Source organism: Periophthalmus magnuspinnatus, chromosome 18 (genome assembly GCF_009829125.3).
Source record: "Periophthalmus magnuspinnatus isolate fPerMag1 chromosome 18, fPerMag1.2.pri, whole genome shotgun sequence".
NCBI lineage: Eukaryota > Metazoa > Chordata > Actinopteri > Gobiiformes > Gobiidae > Periophthalmus > Periophthalmus magnuspinnatus.
This window is the reverse complement of record NC_047143.1, coordinates 8,957,407-8,972,587: the sequence shown is the minus strand read 5'-3', so window position 1 is coordinate 8,972,587 and position 15,181 is coordinate 8,957,407. Positions and strand designations below refer to the sequence as shown.

Here is a 15,181-nt window from a genome sequence, read left to right as displayed (position 1 = left end):
GAAAGTACTATGATTTAATGTTGAAAATTACAATCATACATTACAACAGTACTACATGCCCTGCTGTGTAACATACTACAAGTGAATGATGCAATAACAATTGACATCATAGTGAATCTAAATTTAGACTATGCTGCTCCTGCATCCTGAATAATAAAATATGAATGAGTAGGAAGACTGCTCTAAAGGTGACTCCTGTGTGTGAGGAATGAGTGAAGGGAAAGTGGTGTGGTATTTTGTTGTGAAGGTTTGACAATACAAGAGAGAGAGATAAGGTTTCAGAGAAAAAATGTGAACGGTGAAAAAGATAACAGGAAATGACAATGGGGATCCGTGGTCAAAACACATAGTAGTGGTACACAGAGGCTGTTTTCCCCAATGAATAGGCCTACCTTGTTTTCTTTTAAGTAGGAAAAGTACAGTACTCCTCCACCACTCCACCAGGAGACAATTTGGACCCAAGCAGCTGATGGGGCAGACTCGAGAGGGAGGGGCGAGGAACACAAAGCAGGGGGAAAACAAGTCGAAGGATTGGTGGACTGACAAAAAGGCGTGGCTAAGTGTATAACATATGAACGAGAACGTGGATATTTACTCAAATATAAGCTCCCCGCGACAAGTTAGCTGGTTGTGTCAAGAAACATATGCAAACGAACTTAAGTGACATTACGCAGGAGTAATTCATTTTGAGAAAGGATGTATTTTTGACCAGGAAAAGGTGACACCGACTTTTGGGACCTTGCATTTCTATTGGAATATGCGGGGCATCAGTTGTGTCAGGACTTGAGGTGGGCACTTAAAAAATTTTTTTATAAGCATAAAGACGAATTCTCACAACAATACTGCCCAAAAGAACGTTTGGCACCGCAGCATTTCAACGTAAAGCACGCATTTAAGTAATTTCGGTCTTAATATCTACATTCATTTGTTGCTTTTTGACAACCAGAAAGCCTCCACTGTCGTAAATTGCTGACAGCACAACTAATCAGATAAAGTGCTGCGCGTAGTAGCCGAACGCACAAGGACTTGCCCAGACGGACGGAAAGCAACGGCATCAGGTGTTGCCTCCCAAAACAAGAAGTGAGGCAAAAGGTGAGCCAAACCATGTCAGACGGTCCGAGACAACGGAGCAGCACATCGGGGTCCGGTAAGGATGCTGCCGGCGCGAAGGAGTCTGGAGGAGGAGGGGTCGCGCTCAAGAAGGAGATTGGTCTTGTGAGCGCATGTGGAATCATTGTTGGTAAGACTTTAATGGAGCGTTGTAGTAAAACAATGAATCATAAAAATATAAATGTTATAGCCTACTAAAAGTGTTGGACAGTGAAAAAAACATGACGTAAAAAAAAACTTTGAAGTGGGCCTTTTGCTTTATTGATTGCAGACTGACCTGATTTAAGACAGAAGTATACAGTTGGATATAAGCCTGCATAATTTGTAAAATGTAATAGCCCTACTTCTATTAGCACTATTTCATGATTGAGTACCAATTATTGCGATTTTGTAACCCATCTAATTTTTACACTCACCTATTAGTTGTCACAAATGTGTAGGGTCAGTGTCTAGCATGTAACTTGCAACTAGGCCAACATAAGGCTACCTGAATTCTAGAGTTATCTCTGATTGGTTAAAGGTGAAGAGGGTTCATGTTGAGTTGTTTCAAAGAAGAGAGACTTGGACCTTGATGCTATAGACTAAACACCTGATAGTGATTAATCAGGCCAGTCTAAAAACAATTACTTGACTTCATAGACCTGTATCACTTTTTACCCATAGGACACAATATAGAGGAATTTCTCCCTGCCAGAAATAAACATGTAAAATCCAATCAATACCATTGTTTGTATGAAATATGACCCTAGTTTGTCTGCATGGCATGTGGTCAGTCTGTGTGATGACCTTGGGGTGATTCAGGAGGAGGCTCGGACATATTCATTCACATGTTTCCATGGTAACAGGAGTCAAGACAGAAGAGAGGGAAAGGAAGAGAGGGAGAGTGAACATGGGGGGTCCCAGGAGAAGATCTACAAGGGGTGGTTGAGAATAGAATGAGAGGCCAAGCTAAGCTAAAATCAGCACTAAGACATTGCTAAATCACATTGCAGTGGTCCCTATGTTGCCCAATTCATGATGTCCTTAATTATCTGTAGATTTACTTAGCAGCAATTTGTGTTAACTTTGAGGCTTTATGGCAGTTCAGAGTTCATTCATACTTGGTCATGTTACACGTGGGACATCTTCTGATCGTGTGTTTAGTTGTGCGTAAATGTGAGCATTGAGATTTCCACGAAATGCATCAACATCAAATGGTTTTATGGCCGGCGCACAAAGGCATTATCAGTCACCCACTCAGACAAAAGTCCAGAAACGTGCCAAGAATCAGGATTATCAAAGTTAACTTTTGGTCACTGCCAAGACAGTGCCGCCCTGATAGTGATTAGCTGGATTGGATCAAGCAAATCATCCGTAACTGAAAAAAAAAAAAAAACATTGATCAAAATTGATCCGATCCGTAAGGTTTGAGTGGATTCATTACATTACTTATGGATAGCTTCGGCGTAGTGACAAATCACATAAGTTAATTGATGATAGTTGCTAAGGGCCAGGTAGTGAGTTGCTAGAGCTTGAGAGATGTTTGAACAAGGATTTCACACTGAGAGCGAATGTGACTGTTTGTACTGGGCTTTATATAGGCTGATTATCAGGCCTGTTTGATTTTTTACAATGCAACTGCAGGCTTAGTAGTATTCATTGTCTGTTGCTGGTGAAGAAATGCCTGTGCCCACGTCACTGCAAACTATATCCTGAACAGAACACAGTACAATACAAAGTTCTTGTGGAAAAAAAACAATGGTTCTTTAAATAAATAAATAAATAAATAAATAGCAGGATAAAAAAAATCTGGTTAGGGCTAGGGTTAGGCTTATAGAAAGTTATATGGTTGTTCATTTTAGGCGATTTGTGTGTTGTGTACTTTTTTGTAGCTGGGTACCTCAATTATATGGCAATAAAAATATAGCCCATTTTTCAAAGATAAAAGTTATTTTTTGTTTTCTTTTATTAGTAACAATTTGCATACCAAGGTGAATAAGGGTTTAATTTATAATCTGTGTAATCTGTGTCTACAGTCCAATAACAACAAATAGTTGAGACAATGAAGTCTGCCAAAAAGCGTCAAAAAGTGTCAAAAAGCGTCCCTGATTCAAGATAAAAGGATGTCCAAGCTGCAGAAAGAAACAGGAAACTGACAGATTCCACAATAGTCAGCAGGTCGAACATGAGTGAGATGCCTGGCATATAACATCAAAGTTAGCAGTCCTATATTACACAAAATGGATTCTTGTGAGCTTTAAGCCAATGTTAGAATGTTGTTATCTCCTCAAAAACATACAGAGTTCTATTTTGTTTCATTCATACATATATAATAAGCCTTTATTATTTGTTTGCTTACATCTCCAAAGCTCAAAATTGTGATGTCATGTGGTTGTAGTTACGTTAACAGCTACCTTTTACCTTTTGTTCAGTAAAGGATGTCCATTCCAGGGCTTAAATTACCTAAATGATTCTAGTGAAGGAGTATGGACTTTGAAAAGTTGGAACAGCGTGCTTTTTGTTTGAAAGAAGAACTCAGCCTAAATATGCAGGTTTTGTGTGTTGAACATTTGTGAATGAAACAAAACCCCAGGTATGTTTTTGAGGAGGAAACACTATGTTATAGATCAGCTCAGATCAAATAGCATAATTAAGGTTCTTTAAAGTGGGAGTCAGTGGATATGGGAAAACCTCTATGTAATTATGTGCATTTTTTTGCCAGAAAAATGCTGCATCACTGTTCGTTTTCACATATACCAAGAGGTCAGGCTACAAAGACCACCAGTGCGATAAACATGTCATCTTAACAGCAGGTGGGGGGATGACGTTATCTCACTTTTGCCTTTTTACCTGCAAGTTACATAAGTATACACATCTGCAGCACATGATACCCATGGAATGAGTGAATGGGGATTGTATCGGGGGAAACATGCACGTGCACAGTTCAGAGTTCTGCATGTGATCTGCTGTTAATTTCTCTGATATTTCACATAGTGGGGCCAAAATCAAAGGGCTGTAGTGTATTTATGGCTGTAGGTCCTATGTCGTTCAATTGATTAATCGGTCGATGATGTCTTAGGCGTCCTAAATTTGTATTAGTCGATTTTTTTAATTTTTAGAAAATATATAGGACAAATAAATCGTTGTTTTTGTATGAACTCCCGTGCAGGTGTAGTCTTGTGAGTGCAGTTTGAGTCAGATACATAGAGATATGTAAAACTTTTGAGAGCTTTTGCCACGCTCCCTTTTGAGTTGACTCATCAATCGGCAGGAATTTCTTTAGTCAGCCCTTCATTTATTTATAATTCACATTTGACTTTTGCACTTTAAAATGCCACTCAGCAACATGTGCAAACTGTAATGATTCAAACCCTAACCTTTGCCCCACCGTGCTAATTTATTGGCTTCCGGATTCAAGGAGAGAATATATATTTATGTATAGGACCAACTCTGTCCATTGACCTTCAACTGGATGAAATAGTGCATATCTTTTTACCTTGCAGTTGGGGTTATTCTTGATTGGCATAGGCACTTGAAACTTTAATCCACACTTTTTAATCCACATTCTTAAAATGGTAGCCCATTCAACCATTACTTTCTGCTTGATTGTCTTATTATACTGCAAAGACTCACAGGATAGTATAGTATACTTAAACTAAAGTTAATTTTGGTAGGAAGTTATGATTTATTGCAAAAAAAAATTATCTTAGTTGAACCATGGATTGGGTCACATTTCAGTGTTCATTTAGCTCTGCCGTGGTTGTGTTCTTTCTGCCTTTGTCACCTCTGTCTAGTCCTGGTTTGAACCCTTTCACCCTGTTCATTTATCCTATCCCAAAAAGTCAGCTCTTTTCAAGTTCCTATTTTGCCATTATCAAGGCTCGGCTGATCTATACAAATATTACATATGATAGGCCTATATCACAAAAGTTTGTTATCTGTGATGAGATAACAAACCATATATATATATATATATATATATATATATATATATATATATATATATATATATATAGAGAGAGAGAGAGAGAGAGAGAGAGAGAGAGAGAGAGAGAGAGAGAGAGAGAGAGAGAGAGAGAGAGAGAGAGAGAGAGAGAGAGAGAGAGAGAGAGAGAGAGAGAGAGAGAGAGAGAGAGAGAGAGAGAGAGAGAGAGAGAGAGAGAGAGAGAGAGAGAGAGAGAGAGAGAGAGAGAGAGAGAGAGAGAGAGAGAGAGAGAGAGAGAGAGAGAGAGAGAGAGAGAGAGAGAGAGAGAGAGAGATTACATCAGTTACATCAGTTACATCAGTTACATCAGTTACATCAGTTACATCAGTTACATCAGTTACATCAGTTACATCAGTTACATCAGTTGGCAGTTTGTGGGTAAAAGAAAGAAAAAAAAAAGATTTGTTAATTGAACATTTCTTTCTCATCTTTCAGGTAATATCATTGGCTCAGGGATTTTCGTCAGTCCAAAAGGCGTCTTGGAGAATGCCAGCTCTGTGGGTATGGCTCTTATTGTGTGGATCATCACTGGAATCATCACTGCCATTGGGGCACTGTGTTACGCTGAGCTGGGGGTCACCATCCCCAAATCGGGAGGAGATTACTCTTACGTGAAGGACATCTTTGGTGGTCTGGCTGGGTAAATGTATATTACATTCTATTATGGCATTACAATGCAGAAAATGGCTCATTTCCACGAGCATGTATCTATTGTTCAAGGGTCTAGTCACTAACAGAAATGATCAGGTTCAACATTTGTGAATTTTTACCTTTTAGATATCTTTCTTATGAAAGCAAAATGTATTCAATAGAGAAATCTGGGAGCATGACATCATCACAGTCTAGTTTCTGAAAACCACCAATAACCTTCACATTGAATATTACATTACTAAAAATATGTAAAAATATGAAACTAACATAGCCAGACAGGAGGGCAATACAGCTTTCTAATAAAACTCTGACCCAGTTCCCGTGTATGTGGGAGGCTTCACAAACAATACTGTGAGGATTCTGATGCAATGTAGTAATACACATGCTGTACTATCTGCTAAGGCTATAAGATGACAAGAAACCAATATATTTAAATCCAGGGCTCATCCTTCAAGACATTCTTCAAAAACAATTCTAAACTCATGGTGCTGTCAGTAAATGCATTGGAACATAACATGTGCAAAACAATATAGTTTGTTAGTTTCACATACTGGGTACAAAACAATATAGTTTGTTAGTTTCACATACTGTGCCAGACTGTGAACATCTTAGGCCATTGTTCCGGGCCCAAAGCTTAGATACATTGTATGAAGATATTTTCAGCAACGGAATTGAGGTAGACAAAACAGCAAGCGGTTGTTTTTGCACAGTAGTTACCTGTTTTAAACTTCAATGAACATTCAGGTGCCGTTTTTAGATAAATAAACGTAATTCATAGATCATTTGTTTTGGTGCGTCCAGGGCCTTTTGTGCAACTATATTACTCGAAATGCTCTCATTGCAGCTGGGTAAGCTCTCAGAAAAAGGGAAGGGATCGTAAACTGTTCCACAATGGTTCTAGAACAAAGGCTCTTTGTTGAATCAGGCTAACGCTGGTGGACACGTTACACCCATGAAGTACAATCTGAAGGTTAGAATAAGTAACACTAAAACTGACCAGAAACGTACAATAAAAGAAATGCATCTGCTTTGTTTAACAGAACTACATTTGTGAAATGGAGTGAAGAGTGGGGACAGAGGGATTCAATCTCACAGCACTGAGATTCTTGCCAAATGCTATCCTCTAAACCAACATTTTCTAGATTAAACTCACAAATGCATACCAGCCAGATATAATCCATTCAACTCAGTCAGGTGTAATGATCCCTATGTAAGCTTTCGGAGAATTTTATGGAAAAACCACATGCTTTTTTCTATTAATGGAGCACCAGTGGTTATGTGTGCCACTTGTGACAGGGCTTACTCCACTGCAAGTCAATGTACTGGGGTTCAGTAAGGTTAAAGTAAAAGTGAGGTTAACCTAAAACCTCATACTGGCTTCTGGATATGGGACATTCCATTGCATTCATTCATTGTAATAGTTAAGACTTAAGTGCACATGTTATGATCACCTGAGAGACGACTGCCCAAACTCAAAACTCATTTGAGCAGGTGTTGACCCTAAAAAAAACTCACATTCACAGGACAGAAATGAACCTTTCCTGAATAGCTTTAGAATGATCTTGAGCTGTATCAGAACAGGTATAAGATATTATTTAATGTTGAGAATCCCATTCTGTTGTCTAAATAAAGAGTGTTTTTTATTATCATCGTGGTAGCATGTATGGAGTATTGAGTCTCGAAGTCGAGTTTTAAATTTTAGTATTGTGACAACACTAAACAGGGGTCACACTGAAGTATAACATTGTTTGAGTTCATCATTATTGTTTCATTTTATTTCAGATTTTTACGTTTGTGGATTGCCGTGCTGGTCATTTACCCCACCAACCAAGCTGTGATTGCATTGACGTTCTCCAATTATGTTCTCCAACCACTGTTTCCTACATGCTTCCCCCCAGAAAATGGCCTACGTCTCCTGGCTGCGGTTTGTCTCTGTAAGTATCACTCATACTGCAAAACAAGCGTATCTATTAGGAATGCACTGATCTGATACTGCTGATACCAGCACAGATACTGAAAATTTGCTGGATTGGAATATTGACTTCCAAATATCGGGTTCAGCCGATATCCTGATTGGGTATTTAAATCGATATAATGGGACTATTTACTGATAATAGTTGGCCCAAAAGGTCTCATAATTTTGAATTTTACTGACACAAAGTTGTTCTGTCTTTACTTGAGAGATAATTAACAGCTACATTACAATCCATTTTGTCCTATTTTGTTTGTCTATTTCTTGTTTTAAGCAAATAAATGCTAATTTTCAGTCTATGCACTGGTATTGATTGGTATAGCACTGGTATCAGTTGATCAGGTATCAGCAGATACTTAAAGTTATGCTATCTGAACCAGTATCTGAATCAGAACTTCTAGAGTTGGATTAGTGCCAGTCACTAGCGTTTATAGTGCAAGCATTATCATTGTTAAGAGTAAAAAAAAACAACTGCTGTATACACGTATCTGTCTGTAATATTAAGCTCACAAAGTTGTGCTTAAAGAACTTAGACATGTTACTTAAGTTTGGTAGCTAGCATACTTTTTGTTTTCCTATTTCCAAATCTGCCATGATTAAAGCTCCAGTATGTAACTTTCTAGTGGTGGAAAGTCAACTGCATGATTCCATGGAAATAGAAAGTTAAAACCATACATCGTAACATTCTCGATAGAGATAGATACACTTTATGGAAAATTATAACCAAAGGAACAAGATTTCCAGGGAAACAAGCAGGAGGAGGCCCTTAGAGGCCTTGTTTAACCTATAGAGATGGATGCAGACTTCTTTGCCTATTAACCTTGGGGTCGAAGATCAGTCAGGAAGGAAACCCGTGCTGAAAGAGCCAAAATCATAGTGACCAGTGTGTTAACATAGATGGATACATGTGACAGTGGGACATTTTAGTGCCTGAGTAAATGACACTTGAGTGCTAAATACCACACAAGCTCTACAGACGGACAACACTGTGGGAAACATGTCTGTTCTCTTGCCTTGTTCCATCCATTAAACTCTTATGCTCCAGGTTGTTTAAGTACTTGTGGAAAAGTTATAAACCTGGACAGTTTTTTGGAAACTTGTTTTTGCAGTTTGCTTTAGAAGTTGAGAGCTACAAATCATTAGAAAGAACATCCTTTGGCATAATCATGACTTTCAAATCACTGAAAAGATTAACACCTCAACTGCAAGTTTGATCATGTTTTGTGCCGCCTCACTGACCCACTTAAACAACTGTACCTGTCTTTAGTTAAAAGCCCCAAAATAAAATTATAATGAATGGCAACACAGCTATTGGGAAAAGCAATGAGCAATATGTTATAGGCTTGTTTTGATGTTGTTCTTATTGAAGGAGGAAATGGGTAATAGGTTGTCTGCTCCCTACTGCCCACGATGTAATCCTTGTTGTCCAGAGCTGTAGATATATTTGTACCTTCTGACATTTTCTATAACTGTTTCTGTGGATTACCTTACCTACCAATCTGGTCGTAACTGGATTTCAATGGTAACCAAACCTGACATTGCAGTTGCTCTATAGCTGCACTTGGCATGATTTTCCAAGGTGTACCATTTCAAAAACAGTGACAGGGAGGGGGTCTGTCCCTCGAGTTCTGTCTCTTCCTACAGATGGCACACAGAGTTCATAATTCTGTCATGTTTTCTCAGCAAGCTTGTGGTTAACTCAGCAAGTTTTGGAGCTCACATGGGTGCAGAATGTGCCGATGTGTACTCAGCTTTAGGGCCTCAAAACAAAACAGAAAAACAGAGTGAAATAGCATGGCGTGTTTGTATGTAAGTAGCTCTGTGCAGAAATGTATATTTGCACTGCTATACTGTCAAAAGTATGGAAAATCAGATACTGATCGATACTAAAACTGGTATCAAAACTAGATACTCATTTAAGCAAGTGTCCATAAGGAAAAAAAAACATAACTAGATAGAATTTGACATTTCCTGAACAGTTTCATCTGGAGTTTTATCATAACTAGTGTAAGACCACATGGTATAATAAAAAAATAGGCCTACTATTATTTTGTGTTGAAAATTACAATATTGTCTAAAAAAACGGGCCTTTAAAATTATCATTTGTTTATTATTAAAATCGGTATTGAGTATTGAGTCTATCCTATTTTAGTATCAAAATGAAGTTTGTACAAAATTATGTTTGTATCAGTACATTAATTAGATATAATAAAACAAAAGGAAACAAAAGGAAACTTCTTGGCCATATATGTGTTGTACCTCACAGTGTGGCTTATTAAATTGCTTATAAACTCAAACCTGTGGTGGCTTATTATTTAATAGAACCCCATTGTTCTGAACCCATTGGGCCGTTGCTCTCTGAAGCTCATCTACATTCTTTGTCCATACTGTGTGAGGGTAAAAGTCACCAAGTTTTTCCAAAGCAGTATTAATGAAACTGATATTTTATAATTTCACAGTTAAAGAAATTAATGGTCTAGTATCCATGGTTTCAGAATTATGAAAAATTAAGACTGTTGTCTTAAGAATTAACAATTCAAATTTTGAAATAGTTCAAAAATTGTTTGGAAAATAGTTCTCAAAATATTGCACACAACTGAAACCCATGAATACCAAATACGCACAGCATGTACTCCAGTTTGCCATTGTAAAGAAGGCTTTCAGAGATAAGCCATGATTCACTGTCATGGCCAAAGGTTGTTGCTGATTTTTTAAGACATGGTTTTAATTTGCGCCTAGTCTAAATGTTTTGTTACCAAGGCCATTGACCCAATTCCTCTATAGTTTTATCACTGACAGTAACGTATTTTATCTCTTAAGTTGTGCTATTGTTCAAAAGTATCATTGTTTGCAATTAGTGCGATTGCATTACACTTCTCATACTGAATTATGTGTTATTAAAGAAACCTGTGTATTCACTTTCCACACATTTGAACTAAATGGTACGACGTTCAGTTAGGAGGTCATACATTTTCTAAATAATTATATATCAGTTAAATAACAGTGTTTCCTCCTCTCTGTAGTGCTATTGACATGGGTGAACTGCTCAAGTGTACGGTGGGCGACCAGAGTCCAGGACATCTTCACTGCAGGGAAACTTTTAGCCCTAATCCTCATTATTATCATGGGCATTGTACAAATCTGCAAAGGTAAGTCCTCAGTTTTTTTCACTAAAAAGCTACAGAACCACACACGTGTAATTAACAGGTTGGATAATGACTAAAATACCACTGTAAACGTTTATCAGTGAATGACAATGGCAATGATAAGTTATTCAGTGCTTATCAACTTTTTAAAGGTCCTATATTGCACAAAACGGATTCTTGTGAGCTTTAAGTTATGTTATAATGTGATTACCTCCTCATAAACATACCTGGAGTTGTGTTTTGTTTCATTCACACATCTTTGAGTAATCCTTTATTATAAGTTTGTCTACATCTCCAAAGCTCAATGGTCATTATTACATAAATCAGAAAATAGCGTAATGTAAATGCTTCAATCTCTCTTGGGACGACATCGGGTTCAGTGAGTTTGGGGGCCTCATAGTTAGCAGCTACTAAAGTCAGCAGCAGGGCTCTGTGGATCTGCAATCACAACTGGCAGAGGGCCAGTTACTATTAGGGCCAAAGCACAGTTGTCCCTGAAACAACAAGATGATGAAAGGGTTCTGTGAATGGTGAGTTTCTGAGATTGCTTGAAGTCCAAATCTAACCATATCTCACCTCATTTTCATTTCAGGGGAGTACTATTGGCTGGAGCCAGTCAATGCCTTTGAGCCCTTCCAGGACTATGATGTTGGTTTGATAGCTTTATCGTTTCTACAAGGCTCGTTCGCCTATGGAGGGTGGAACTTCCTCAACTATGTAACGGAGGAGCTGGTTGATCCATATGTGTAAGCCCTGTTGGTGTATATCAAAGCTTAAATTGGCACATACTAATTATACGTATTAACCTTTACTGTATTAAGCCACTGAGTCATACTTGAGACTTAATTTGTGCACAAAAAGTCAAATGTTGTAAATGAGAAAAAATAAATTTTTACAAAGGAAAATCTAGTGAGCATTTTTAATAGGCAATCTTAATTATTTTGTGACAGATAATTATGAAACAAGACCCAAAATCTAGTCTATAAACATCTCCTAATCCCCCTATATGGTTTGTAGGAATCTTCCTCGTGCCATCTTCATCTCCATCCCCCTGGTGACCTTTGTCTATGTTTTTGCGAACATTGCCTACGTCACAGCCATGAGTCCTCAGGAGCTCCTTGCCTCAAACGCTGTTGCAGTGGTGAGTACTTTGATCTGTAAAGTCATAGGATATAGTTTTGGACGCAAAAGGGTGTGTCTCCCTCTACTGGTGATAATGAAGAATTATCTTGCATTGGATCACATCAAAATATGACACATATGACTAAGAATACATATCAGCATACCAGACTTCACTTATACCTAAAGATGAACCCAATTATAGCATTAATACACCTATATGTTTACACAGACATTTGGTGAGAAACTCCTTGGTGTCATGGCTTGGATTATGCCCATTTCTGTGGCTTTGTCTACCTTTGGAGGGGTCAATGGATCCCTCTTTACCTCTTCACGGTCAGTTTGTTTATTTGCTATTTTATTTATTTATTTACTACATTATTGCTGTAATATTGTGCAGAGATAAGATGGATGTATCGGGCTGATACTTGAACTTTCTAGATTATCAGCGATCCGCCGATCTGATAATAGGTTTGGGCTCACCAATTGCCAAAAAAAGATATATAAAGCTTTATTTGCACTTTAGTGCAATGTGGACACTGCACAAAATGTGACTACACAGCTCTCTCATCCAATTTGTAGTGAAACAGGTTTGTGAATGGGTGTGTAATGAATTGAGGTTATATACTTTGGGGAAAATGGTCAAAATCGGTCGTACATATTGGCCCAGAAATATTGGCAGAGCTTATCAGACATCGATTTCTCAGGATCTTCAACAATCTGCATCTCCATCGCTCATGAAAATACCCATATTTGTTGATCTCTAATATGACTACGATATTAAAATATCACTTTCTCATTTGTAGTTTGTTCTTTGCTGGAGCCCGAGAAGGCCACCTCCCCAGCCTTTTAGCCATGATTCATGTAAAACGTTGCACTCCCATCCCTGCTCTGCTCTTTACTGTGAGTAAAAGAAATCCTAATATAGTTTGTTCCATTGCTTGTGATATGGTGGTGGTCTTGGTAATGACTGTTTTGACTCTTCTCTTTTTTTGTCAGTGTCTTTCTACCCTGCTCATGCTGTGCACCAGTGACATGTACACGCTTATCAACTATGTTGGCTTCATCAACTACCTCTTTTACGGTGTCACTGTTGCCGGTCAGATTGTGCTGCGAATTAAACAACCAGATATGCACCGACCAATCAAGGTAAAATAATATGAAAAGTTGAGCTTCTGATAATTTCAGGTCCTGTATTACGAATACCTTGTGATGTCATGAAATGGTAGTTTTTCAAGTTAACAGCCAGTAGTTGAGATTAAACATTCTAAGGCTGAAATTATCCAAATGATTATAGTGTATGGAGTTTACACAGTGGAGGACTTCCTGTATATTACCACATGACATCACAACGTAAAACAGGTGAGTGTTTTCCAGTTGAGAGAAGAAGTCAACCTTAGTATTTGATTTGTGTGTTAACCATGTGTGAATGAAACAAAACAAAACTATGTTTTTGATGAGAAAACAACATTATAACATAGATCAGAAAATAGTGGAATATGGACCCTTTAAGCAAATGTGTAAATGGTATTTCTGTTTGACTTTCAGATTAGCCTTATTTGGCCTGTCATTTACCTCATCTTTTGGGCTTTCCTGCTTATCTTTTCCTTGTACTCTGAACCTGTGGTATGCGGCATCGGCCTGGCCATCATGCTCACTGGAGTTCCCGTCTACTTCCTGGGAGTCTACTGGAAAAAGAAGCCCCAGTGTTTTGACATCTTAGTTGGTAAATCATATTAGAGAATACATTGAGTTTTCGAGTTACTGTTAAATAAATGCATAATGCTAACATGCTGTGTCACTTTTATCCAGACAAAATGACATACCTGGGCCAAAAGCTGTGTGTGGTGGTCTACCCAGCAGAAAGCAGAGGTAACAGTGGTGCAGCAGATGAAGGAGAGGAGATGACTGAGGCCAAATCTCCTTTGTCAAAAGAGGACGGAGACAATCTTAAAGCAGACTGCTAAAACAAAGTGTCATTATTTTACCAACTCAAACCACTCAGAAATCTGGGCACACATACAGAACACAGCACAGGTTTCTTTAAATAAGATTTGATGTGGATTTTACATCTCTCATTTCTATGCTAATACGGCAAAGAAATAAACAATCCCATTTTTCAGGGATGCTTCAAAAATAAATACCCTTGACACATGTGTCTTACATTTGCTAAATATCATTTGCTTTATCCCATCTAAAGCCACACACTCTCTGTACACTCCAACTACATTTTTTGGTTTTTAGACTATAATTTTGATACTTTTTTTTTTTTTATCACACTGAAACTGTATATTTTTCTAGCAATCAATTCTCAAATCAAGTAATTTCATATTGTAATCTATCCAAGTACAGTGTTGGCTACTATGATTCCACTTTTTTTTTTTAAATGTAATAATTTTGTATACCTTTGTTGTGTTATTAGTTTTGATAAGTTAATTGTAGTTTTGTTTATAGTTACTATATTTTTTCTATAAGGTAGTAAATATCCATGGGTTTATTGCAAACTCTTGCAAAGTGTGCATGTTAGATTTTTGCCTTAAATAGATTATCTATGAACACTACACTTAGCTTTTAATTTAATTTGTGTGCCTCTTTGAAACTCAAACCAACATTAATGTATGTATACAACTAATGGGCAAAGCCATTCTTTATCTTTCATATTTTTAGCTTAACATCTTGCTCTCTTTGAATGATTTTGTAAATTTCTTGTATGACATTAGATTTTAGTGCAATATGGGTAAAGACACCAGCAAGAAAAATAGTGAAATTATTTGAATTGTCTGACAATACTTATGTCTGTGTAAATGATTTTACTTTACTTCAGTATATAGCGTGTCCCAATGTAATGTTGGTGTCTCAGGGCATTACCACTACTTTCCAGATCACAGTGTCAAAAACTACAGTGCAAGTTTTAAAAAAAGCCTGACCAACCAGAGAAACCTTATTCTATCCCAGGGGTGCCCATAGTAGTTCGGAAGCCAAACATGACCCTCCACAAGGACTATTTTGGCCCGCAAGGAAGTGCTGAGTTTTGAATTTTGATTAAAATGCTCTAAAAAGACGAAGGATGAAAGACCCCTATTGACTAAAAAGCACAATAATTAAAGACAAACCTTTGCAGACAAAACATTTTACATGAAAAACATAGATTTGGCTCTTGGCCTGCTAATACAGATTCATTTTGGCCTGGTGAGTAAAAATGTTTGGGCACCCGTTTTA

The 15,181-nt window shown here is 37.7% G+C and overlaps 1 protein-coding gene across 1 annotated transcript; it reads left to right on the top strand.

Annotated features, from left to right (window-relative positions):
* The first annotated feature begins 554 nt into the window (after positions 1–554).
* On the top strand, positions 555–14,894 carry slc7a8a (solute carrier family 7 member 8a). The gene is made up of 11 exons (XM_033983565.2): positions 555–1,240; positions 5,510–5,714; positions 7,508–7,659; positions 10,721–10,846; positions 11,436–11,589; positions 11,861–11,984; positions 12,195–12,298; positions 12,769–12,865; positions 12,962–13,111; positions 13,511–13,688; positions 13,775–14,894. Exons 1-11 carry the CDS (start codon positions 1,105–1,107, stop codon positions 13,927–13,929), a joined length of 1,581 nt encoding a protein of 526 aa, XP_033839456.1. The 5' UTR covers positions 555–1,104; the 3' UTR covers positions 13,930–14,894.
* Positions 14,895–15,181: the final 287 nt, after the last annotated feature.